The sequence below is a fragment of the Homarus americanus genome, unplaced genomic scaffold, assembly GCF_018991925.1.
Source record: "Homarus americanus isolate GMGI-L3 unplaced genomic scaffold, GMGI_Hamer_2.0 scaffold41027, whole genome shotgun sequence".
Classification (NCBI taxonomy): domain Eukaryota; kingdom Metazoa; phylum Arthropoda; class Malacostraca; order Decapoda; family Nephropidae; genus Homarus; species Homarus americanus.
Window position 1 is genome coordinate 7,267,451 of NW_024745073.1, and position 11,979 is coordinate 7,279,429.

An 11,979-nucleotide genomic window follows, 5' to 3' on the forward strand; every position below is an offset into this window, starting at 1 on the left:
TCGCCTTGAATTAGCCATATTGGTTTAATGTTCGTTTACCCTCGAATGAACAAAAAAGAAGAGAAAATGAGAGCCGTTTTCTTTGATGCAGGTTTTGTCTCTATTACTGACAGTATTCTAAACCGATCTACAAAATATACACAACTCATAATATATTAATATTTATGACATTAATTGATATAGAAAACATTAATAATTAAAATTAAATACTTCTCATATGTAAATTAAATATGATATATTGTTTTAAATACAAATTGTTTCTTTATAGTTGTAAAATAGTTCATAAAAAGAAACTTAGAATAATGTAATCCAGAGTTAGTATGTGTAAGGGTGGCTAGACCCCCTTCAAAGAGCGTCAAGTTTGATAAAAGATAACCCATGAATCACTCCTCTATATCAATATATGACTCTTATTCACAAGCCTTACTCAGGTCGGTCAAAAGTGTGTGATATCAGGTATGTATAATTCCAAGTGTTATGGAGGGACTTGTATTACACTACATTAATGTAGATCAGACGTAAGGTTGTTGTATTTTGAGATAAAAATTGTAGGTGAATATGCTGCTCGAGTCAAGGTGATCTGTATCCCAGTGATAGACATTTACTGTAATGTCCTTATTAACTAACCAGAATACTCACCATTACCATAGCATGTCAGAAATTTGTTCATTCTAGATAGACCACACAGAAATGTTGCTCATAGCTTGTCGTTAATTTAGATAATAATGTCGCCAAACATTTATAGATAGTTTTGATGTTACTTTAATCCTGGTGTTACTGTATTAATAGGCACTTTCGTGAAATGTCATAATCTGTCATGGAACTGGTCATATTTTACACAGAAATGAACCACTGAGTGCTGCTGAACTAGACAACTTGGTATACTTACCATTTCATAAATTATTATAATAATTTCCGTAGTATGACATGTAATAACTCCAAACATAATAGTTACTTACCATTGTCTTCATTTTATGTTTCAAAAAGCTGTCAGGAACATTTGAAAATTTGATATTTGTAAAAATTTATGCTTTCTTTTAAGGTCATCATGTAAATAAACCAAGAGACTCGTGCTTTTAATATTATCTAATTTTTATTGTTTTTTTGTTTTTAGATCTGACTAAGGGAAACAGAAATGGGAAGATCCAAGACAATAGTGCCTCGAAACTCAACAGACCGTGTTCTATTTTCCCTAATGGTAGTTGGCATACCCTTTGGAGTAGCGTGGTTGGGGTGTATAGTGTTACCCCACTACCATGACACCATCAACTCAACAGTGGTATTCCATATCGTGTCAGCCTTGTTCATCCTCTACAACATTTTCCATAACATGCTTCTCGTAATCAGGATAGATGCAAGTGGTCGAACCTCTTACTTACCCTCTGTCCTTAAACCTGGTAAGTAATTTTTGTATAGTCATATATTGTGATCCAAACTTGTAATAAATTAAAAAATAGGACATCCTTCACCTTCATATTGGACTCTCAGAGGATTACCCTTGGCATGAAGATTGATGAACAAAGGGAAGGAGAGGGACTAAGTTTGACCACAGGGGGTAGAGGTCTTGGAGTAGATGACGGAGTGACTTACTTTGAAGGATTTTGGAGTAGGGTGTCAAATAAATGGGTACTCCAAATTGACTTGCTATGGTATGCACAATAAATAATGAAAAATTGACGGGTGTGCAATATGAGTCAGAAATTCTAAGATATGTGTGTAACTGCATGAAAGCTATGTGCACTTATACTGTACATGAAGAGAGTATTTTCACAATCTCTTATTACTGTAATTATTGTACAGCAGGGGTTTTTTTTTTTTTTTTTTTTTTTACCACAAAATAAGTTCAAGAACATTCCTTCCACAGGCTGGAGATACTGTGCCATCTGTCAAGTGAATTATCCCCCAAGGTCTTACCACTGCCACATATGTGATGAATGTATCCTCAAGAGAGACCACCACTGCAAGTTTACAGGTAATATATTATTTTTGTACTGTGTTAATATTGTCAGAATGGAGCATAAGTAAATTCTTTTTTCAGGTCATAATTCATCAGCATCTGCAAATGAATTATTCCGAGTTGACTTTCTTCTTTCCGTCTGCTTTATCTGTACACCTTTATGAATATTGTATTGTACAGTATTAGGCAATATGGTGTCCAGATAAAAAACATGAAATATAATGTATTCTTCACAATATTAAAAGTAATTATTGGAATTTTTTGTCTCCCTTTCACAGGGTGCTGTATCGGCTACCACAACCATCGTTACTTTTTGATTGGTATTCTGTATGTATTTATAGGAGCGCTTTATGGTGTGTATTACCAATGGGACTATGTCTTTACCACCATCAATCTGCCAATGTTTTACTTCTTTTTGACTTTGTTAGCTCCCCATTTTACTCTCCTATTTGGCGCCATAAATCTGTGGGGTGTCCTCGTAGCCACACTCCACACCCTGGGCCTGATAACACTCTCCATGGTGTCTTACCTTCTCTTTATGCAAGTGAAGGCTATTTGCCTCGGCCAAACTCAGTATGAAATGAAGCTGGACATACATGATTATAACTTGAGCCTTTACCAGAATTTTGTTGATGTTATGGGAAGGAAGTGGAAAATAGCATGGGTGTCCCCCTTCATTAGTTCACCTCTGAAGGGTGATGGCATTAGCTTCCTTAAGGCTAATGAGTATGAACCGCCGAAAGACATTTAATGCAATGGAATGTTACGTTTTCAGTGTGAGGTGGTGCAGTTAGCCAGGTACTACTTAAATGTTAGGTCTGTTTCACTGTAGGTGATGTTCATGGTATATTTTGAGTAATTTATCAGAAGAACCATTGTATAGAAGCTTAGTGGCCTTCCTGTGGCCTCCTGTAGTGTTAGTTTTAGTTATAAGTGCAATTAAAAATGAGATTGTGCTTCCAAGTGGTAGTTGTTTGTAGAAAATACATAAGTATCAGTATTAATTGTTCATAATTTCACTTACAGATTAAGTATATTTGTATGCATGTAAAGTAGAGGCAACTCATTGATAGAGTTTATAGGGTTTATAATAGCATTCATATGTGGCCTTGTGACTTCCAGTTAGACACAAGTAACTGTGCTTCCAGTGGACAAGTTAAGACTTAATGAAACTTCCAATATTCATATCCTTGTGATTCAAGTTTATGAAAACTTTGCTACTCATTATTCACCAAGATGTATTTTGCTTTACCATATTTTTTTTCATCCAACCAACTTTTATAAATAGGTTTCAGGTTTAACTTTTATGTGTTGAGTTGTTTGGTTTAAGTTTGCTTACCTGCATTTATTTGTACAGCAGTCATTTAAGATCCCAAATTTCAAACAATTGCTTTACAGTATGGATCAGTTTTCTTTTATCTCCACCATTATGGTAAAATTTTAGTGTACAGTATAGTCTCGATTTACGTGGATTTGGTTTACGCGTTTGGTCATTTACGCGGCACCTTGCCAGACCGACAATTTTTATTTACGCGGTTCATTCCATTATTTACACGGGAAGCGGCGCGGGCAGGGTGTGCACAAGGTCGCCCAGTCAACAAAACATTACCGAGTTCTTCACCCGCCACCGCCGGCCCAAGTCAGTGACAGTGATAGTGATAGTGAGGATATGGACTTTGAGGGGTTTGACAAAGAGGCCCTGCAAGCCTCTGTGGTGGATAGTGATACAATTGATACAAGTGATACAGGTGAGGGCCAATAATCTGCCCTCTGCCTCGGAACCAACCCCCCATCCCCGTGTGTTTAGCCACCTTTTCTAGTAACGTAAGTGTTAAAAAACCTAATATTATTGATATTTCTCTTAAATATTAATTGTGTGCATACCATCATAAAATTAAGATGTTATTTTTACTACAACGTACGTATTGTGTCGGAAAAAGATAACTTTGGGGGGTCGGCCCAGTCTCTATTTCAATTAATCCCATATGTTCTGTTATTTCGTTTACGCGTTTCTCGTTTTACGCGGACCTCCACGGGTTCAGTTGACCGCGTAAATGAAGACTATACTGTTGTCTTTTTTTATGGCAAATTATGGCCATGTGCAGTTGCGTTGAAGGTCTATCAGCGAGATGTTTGGGACAGCTTACCTCGTGGTGGGGATCTGCAGTTACTGGGTCTAGTTCATCTTGTTTTATGAATGTAACCTTTGTCTTGCCTCTCAAAGGTACATTATTGATGTGGTCAGTAAATAAAATCTCAGGAAGATTGTGCATTTCAACATACAGGTAGCAGTGGTATTAATAAGATAAAATTACTGTCAGCAATTTCTTCATCATTATCATCATCTTTTTATGCCATTTTCCATGCTTGTGTGTGTTAGCTGGGATTACCTTATAGCTTGGTATCACATAAATTTGAAATGGATTTTACAGCCACTGCTCTATCAACCTCCTTATCAGCTGTTCAGATATGTTGGTACAATATCAGCTGTTCAGATAAATAGATTCATTATCAGCTGTCTAAAGGTACAGCTTTTGAGGTACGTAGAGTAGATACATTTCTTTATAATTGTATAGCTATATAAATTCGCCATCGGCTATTCAGAGTTATTATCAGCGACTGTACTTAGATTCTACATCAGCTGCTAAGATCCACCGGTAAGTTAGGTGCTGAGATAGGTATACTGTAGATGTATTCACTGTTGGCCAATTAACCTCCCAGGGCAGTGCTGTTGTATGAAATTCTTGCCATCTGAATATGCTGTTAAAGAAAAATACTGTATACAGGTTATGTTTTACGTATTATGCTGTTGATATCTTGTCTTATTTGCATTGCCTCATTTTTCAGAATTAAAAGGTGAAAAAAAGTTCCTTGCTATACACTTAGTATCCACTTTTACTTTTTACTTTTATCCTCTTCGCCACTGATCGGCTTGTTAGCCGCTTGGGCGATCGGTCACGTCTCTGATTACTTTTCCTTTTCATTTATCTTCTTCACCAAAAGATCGGCTCGCTAGCCGCCTGGGCGATCAGTCATGTCTCTTTCACGCACTGTTGGCAAATACTGGGCATGCACCGGCTCCTGAATGTACCTGAACTCGCTCCAGTGTTGGTCAAGTCTTGTCTTGAAAGAGCTCACACTCGGTGCCGTCACAACATTCTCTGGTAGATTGTTCCAAGAGTTTACAACCCTCACTCCAAAAAAGTTTGCCCTTACGGTTTTCTGGACTTGCGGCTTCTTCAATCTTGAGCTGTGGCCCCTTGTGGGGCAAGCGTCCGCCAGCTCCAAGTAAGGACACTCAACTGAGTAGTGCCCCCTGAGATGCTTATACACCTCATTTAGGTCACCCCTTGCCCGTCTGTAGTATAAGCTAGGCAAGTTCAGGCGCTCCAATCTCTCAGGGTAGCTGAGGTGCCGAAGTGCAGGCACCAGTCTGGTGGCCCTCCTTTGAACATTTTCAACCAACTGACAGTCCCTAGCATATCTCGGGGACCAGACAGGGTGACAGTACTCCAGATAGGGAAGCACTTCACTCCTGAAGATCGTTACGAGGAACGGACCGTCTAGATATCTGAACGACCTTCTTATAAGACCCAATAATTTATTTGCCTCCACAGATGATTTCTGCACCTTTTGTTTTTGTTAACATTATGTCAGAATTTAGTTTGGCTGCCTTACACCTGCATGTTCTGCCATAATCAGTACAGTATTACTTTCTTTTTTCTTCATTATCACCTTTAAAAAGATTGTGCATGTACAGGTAAAACTTGATTTGGAAAAAGATTAGGAAATGCGGTAATGAAAAATAAACATCAGAAAGAAAAGGAAATTAAATATTATAGGAACACATTACAGAACTTAGCCTTGCTCTGTCCTCGGAGAATTATCAATGCTGCATCTTCTTACTTTTCCTGCCAGTACAGTGCACTATTAATGAGGGGCATGCTAAATGATCTTGTCAACTGAACTCAATACGATACCTGTACAGTACGGTATATGAAACACACACTAACCTTTATGATGTCTTCCCCAGGTGATGTGAGTTTTGGGAGTTTCACTCTATACTGTAGTTGTACTTTACATGTAGAGTGACCTCCATCCTCAGCATGTCTTCATATATTCCTGTGTCATTACAATATCCATGTAGCTGTCTTGTCTAGTCTTCTCTCAGTTTATGCCTGTGTACACTCAGTGTCTGTCTGTTGTCTATCTGGTTTTTGTCTTTATATATACTCACTAGCCAACCGTAAACAGGATGGCCAAATAGACTGTTCTACATGCCGTAAATATATTAAGGGACAAAATAATGGAAGCATCTTAATAATATTACATTTTGAGGCAGAAGATTACTCAAGTGTTAACTAACTGGTATACACAACAGTGAACAGCCCTCTATTAACTTGTCAATTATTTAGCACTGGTAAAATAATTTTACAATGATAAAACACAACATTAATTGTTATTCATTTATCACTGTCTCTTAGATTCTATTAGCTCTTTAAAATGATTTAACCCCTTGGCAATAATGCTTGGAAAACTTAATTCCCTTTTACTGTATCTCCATTTAAAGTTTGGAGGTTAGGCCTTGTAGAATACTGTATACCAGGTAGCCTGTCCGTAGAGATCCGGGAAGGATCATCCCCTATTGGTCCAGGGTTAGTGCAGAGGGTAACTGGAATACTCAGAGAAAACCTGTAATGTTCAGTAGGGTCATACTGGATAACCCTCTTCTCACATCCCACTCAAGATCAAACCAAGGATGTAATGGTGAGAGGCAAGTGTGGTATCTGTACCACAGACATGCTCTGCTCCCTATATAGTGTAATAGATTTAAAGATGCAAAAGTCTTCCTAACTCATTGTTGGTATTCCATCATACCTGATTAAATTGGTAAATAGATAATCTACCCTGAAATAAGACTGATGGAAACATGAATAACCCAGCTTGTCCTTCTCCCACAATAGTGGGTCAGTAAGTGATAGGAAGAGCCAGTTCTGCTGTCTAACTTACCCCACTTGTTATTAATAATACTGTGCTGATAGTAATGTAGAATATGGTTGAATTTTCTTGTCATTTCTTTTTGAATTTCAAGAGACAGTTGAGAAATTCATATATAGTAGTGAGACTAACCTGACAGGGAACTTCAAGGCCAATTAGATTATATACAAGTACTTAAAGCTGTTCATGAATACATATATAATAACTGTCTTCATTGTCTGTGATTTTAAAGTGATAGAACATGGTAATGATGTAATGTATTACAAGTAAAGTACAGTATATGTTCATTTCTGTGATTACTGTGTGTGTGTGTGTGTCTTTATTACACATGCTATTGTACAGAGATGTGCTCAGTGTTTGATTACAGTGAAACCTCGATAATCCAGTCCCTGCTGGCCAGGACTTTGGTTAATTTGGATGACTTTAGGTTGGTTCAGCCTGACATGACTCTTTGGCATTAGTTTATGTTTATCCATAGCAGTGTGGGGGTCTTAAGGGAGTACAGTATCTTGTTTTCATTGACAATTTCCTAAATGGGACTGGTTTCATATTAGTGTGTTTTGGGGAAGATTTTTTTCCCCCATAATATTGTATCTCCTTTAATATACAGTAATGAATTTTTCATTTACAGAAGGTTTTCAGGAACACGTCTTTTGTAGATAAGCAACTAATTGCACTGTTTTGAATTTTATAGGTTTATTATTCATTATTTACATAATATAATATTTTTATACTACCGGTATATACTGTACTGTACTGTACTGTACTGTACTGTACTATATACATTTTAGATAGTCCAGACTTTGGGCTAACTCAAACACCAGTAGACTGGAGTAGCGAGGTGGTACTGTCCATCATATTTGTTTTGTCTCACAAATAAATTCTATATCTTCCTAAATAACCCAAAAACTTATTATATTGTACCTAAATAAACTGCATGTATTATTTTGCCTGTTATTCAAATTTCACACACGTAACAGGACAAGCATGACAATCCAGTAACAAGCATTTAGATAGTGAATAATTAATAAGATATAAGTGCATTGTAAGAGTTGTATCAAGAAGTGATTAGTGTGTATGATGGTCTTAGAATGGCCTTGTAGTATTAGTAGTTGGCACACTTGAAAGAGCCTCAATCATACCAACAGTACTTGGCCCCAGCTTACACTAACCTAATTGGTCCAGGCCAGCCCAGTAGGATTGAGTGCCATTTGACATGTACAGGGTCATTTTTGTGAGAACCCTAAATAATTATGACATATTGGGATGTGCAATAAACAGGAACCTAAAAATCAGTAAAAATGGTCTGATCATATCATGGTGTGGAACTTACTGGTAAGTGTTCTTCACAGTGATCAGACTTTATTCCTACTGACTTTTAAGTTCCTATTTATTGCACACCCTAAAATATAATAATTATTTAGGGTTCTTGAATAAAAAAAAGATACTTGTACTATTAGTATTAGTGTTGATTGTGATTGATGATGTCTTCTTCCGGAGTTCCTTTGTGTTGTACCGTGATTATTACTATCAATATACATTATACCATTACAGTATATTATTGTACAGACAACTTATTCCTTAAGAAAATTAATTATAATAATGCATTTAGTGAACCATCAACTAACTATATTAATGTATTGTTTTACTATTCTTTTGGTAGGAGAAAATCAAAAGTAATACCAGTACGTACAATAATATTATTTTAGTAAGTTCCCAAATCAAATGAGTAAATGGAAAATATATGGTACCTGTATATGTACTATACTGTAATGCGTTTATATTGAATTATAGAAAGCTTAAATTAAGGATTATTTTAAATAGGAAGACACATAAGTACAATACCTCCTACAATGACCATAATTACTTGTGTGGATAATAAAAGTCTTTCTGCTCAACTGCACAGTGAGTACTATGCATTAAATTGATTTGTCTCTGAATTATTGGACCTTCCATGACACATCTGTATGCCTGATTATGGGCTTTATATCTAAATAGTGAAAATTAATAAAATAAAATACATATGTAACACATTTTGAGTTCTTGTAGAATAGTGTGCAAATGAAATTATTAGATATACAAAGTAAATAATATATATTGGTGTATACACAACTAACATTTTCTAAAGAAAAATTCTTACCAGTCCCAAGTAGATAATATCTTGTGAAAGCTTACTGTTGTTTTCTCCTGGTAGCTGCTCTGTGAACTAGTCATTTATGGAGTTTGAGTGAATAAAATTGTTGATTATTTGTAGTCTGTTATTTTCCCCTCTGTACTGTAAGTAAACAGAAAATGTATAGTAATTATTAGATCTTTGTTTGACAAGACAGTAGAGAAATATATTACAATAGCTGTTTAACCTGTCATCTATCTTTTATTTAGTACCATATAGTTACAGTGAGATAACTTGACATAATTTAGTATGACAACTTACTATGATATTTATTTATATTTCACCACTTATCAGCTTACTAACCATTCAGGTGGTTGATCTATCCAGTGTTAATACAGGAGGAAACCTGTAATGTTTGGTACGGTCACATTACCAGAAAACTTGTAAGTGGTCCCTCACAAATGTATTATTCTTTCACATACACTTTTGCAAATCTTTTATATATTAGTTTCTGTCCTATTTTTCAATGATCTATACTTCAATACCCACAAGCATTTGTCGATTGTTTGAATCTTTCTCTCCTCCTAGGTGCTGTACTGTCAGTGTTCTGCAAGATATTCTATCCTGAACATTGGCATCACACAGATACAGCACCTCACAAAGGCCAGTGACACCAACACGTTGTATCCCAATAAATTGGCATTACCTGTGGTAAAGGTTGCATAAGGTATGTAAGGAAGAATTAATTGTACTGTACTATACTGTACATGATGTACAGCTTAAAAGAAATTTTGTGTCAAGCCTTTATCTTGAGGGCTAGTTGTGCCTTCTCTCCACTACAGTATTACTTAAAACCATTGATAGACAAGTTTAGTGACACTGACTGCAGCACTACTGCTACAGTACATGTTCACTACAACACTAGCACTTCATGTTCACTGCAAAACTAGCATTACATGTTCACTAACACTAGAACTACATGCTTAATACAACACTAGCACTCCAAGCTTACTAAAACATTGGGACTACAAGTTCACTACAACACTAGTACTACCTGTTTGCTACAAGCTGGCACTACCTGTTTGCTACAACACTAATACTACATGTTTACTAAAAGTTCTACAACACTAGTAAGAGTAATAATAATATTTATTCAATAAAATTGTCAAACAGGTTTACAATTGGATAGGCATGTTTATGGCAGGTATACAGTGCAGCATGAATATAGACAATGCGCTCCCTTTTTATTCTCTACTTCTCTCACCTTTCTCTGATATATCTTTCTCTTCACCTCCTCTTCTTCCTTCATACATGTTCCAACCATCTCTCTTCTCTTGGGGGTAAAATAAGAAACAGGATTGTAAAAGTGGCTTATAATTATATTTCAAAGTATTAATTAATGTTACTAGACAAGACCGTGCTACCAGAGGAATGTAATGTACTAAAGATAATAGCAATAAATACCAAGGATAAATAGGAGTTAGTAAGAAATAGTAATGTACAATAAACATGACCAGTAACTGGGTACAGTAACAAAGGTTCATGCACTTAGTGATATCCCCATTAGCCGGAACAATTGACAATTGGTGCATAGCACTTCTGGGGATGAGAGATTTCCGGGTTTCCAGACTACTTTCTCAGACCCGGAAAAATCCCTTACCCCCAGAATTTCTTCTGGGCTACAGGAAAAAGTTTCAGAGAGTCTAAACTGCGTTTGCATCTTACACAGACAGATATTAGTTCAGATCCCCAGAATGTTTCTGGGAAAGGGGAAAGATTTCCAAGAGTCTAAACTACTGGAGTCTGTAAAGGCAGTTCTCTTTTTTTAGTCTTTTATCCTCTTCACCACTGATTGGCTCGTTAGGCGCTTGGGCTATCGGTCACGTCTGTTACTTTTCTTTTATTTTTATCTTCTTCACCAATTGATCTGCTCGTTAGCCGCTTGGCCTATTGGTCACATCTCTGTTACGCACTGATGGCAAGTACTGGGCTGCTCCAGTGTTGGTCAAGTCTGGTCTTGAAAGAGCTCACTCTCAGTGCTGTCACAACACTTTCTGGTAGATTGTTCCAAGAGTTTACAACTCTCACTCCGAAAAAGTTTGCCCTCACAGTTTTCTGGACCTGCGGCTTCTTCAATCTTGAGCTGTGACCCCTTGTGGGGCGAGCGTCTGCCAGCTCCAAGTAAGGACACTCGAGTGAGTAGTGCCCCTCGAGATGCTTATACACCTGAATTAGGTCACCCCTTGCCCGTCTGTAGTATAAGCTAGGCAAGTTCAGGCGCTCCAACCTCTCAGGGTAGTTGAGGTGCCGAAGTGCAGGCACCAGTTTGGTGGCGCTCCTTTGAACATTTTCAACCAACTGACAGTCCCTAGCATATCTCGGGGACCAGACGGGGTGACAGTACTCCAGATGGGAAAGCACTTCACTCTTGAAGATCGTTACGAGGGACGGACCGTCTAGATATCTGAACGACCTTCTTATAAGACCTAATAATTTATTTGCCTGATTTACCTTCTTCCTGTAATGGCCCGAGAACTTCAGCTCATTGTCAACATACACACCTAGGTCCTTCTCACATTCAGTCTCAAATAGTGCAGTTTCTTCATCCCTTTGGGACATATGATACGCCTCCTTACCTTTGGTATGCCCCAGGTGCATCCTCTTACACTTCGTGACATTGAATCTCAGCAGTCATTTCTTTGACCATTCTTGGAGCCCACAGAGGTCCTTCTGCAGCTCTTCACAGTCCGCTTGGTTCTTGATTTCCCGAAATAACTTGGCGTCATCGGCAAACATTTGTATGGAGGAGTGTACGTCAGGCATGTCATAAATGAAACAAACAAACAACAGCGGGCCCAATATACTGCCCTGTGGTACCCCACTTTTGACAGATACAGATGATGATTTCATG

The 11,979-nt window shown here is 37.3% G+C and overlaps 1 protein-coding gene across 1 annotated transcript; it reads left to right on the forward strand.

Moving 5' to 3' along the window:
• The first annotated feature begins 271 nt into the window (after positions 1 to 271).
• LOC121878463 (probable palmitoyltransferase ZDHHC24) lies at positions 272 to 3,509 on the forward strand. Its single transcript, XM_042384696.1, has 4 exons — positions 272 to 456; positions 1,115 to 1,397; positions 1,865 to 1,972; positions 2,236 to 3,509. The coding sequence occupies exons 2-4, from the start codon at positions 1,136 to 1,138 to the stop codon at positions 2,706 to 2,708; spliced, it is 843 nt and encodes a 280-aa protein (XP_042240630.1). The 5' UTR covers positions 272 to 456; positions 1,115 to 1,135; the 3' UTR covers positions 2,709 to 3,509.
• Positions 3,510 to 11,979: the final 8,470 nt, after the last annotated feature.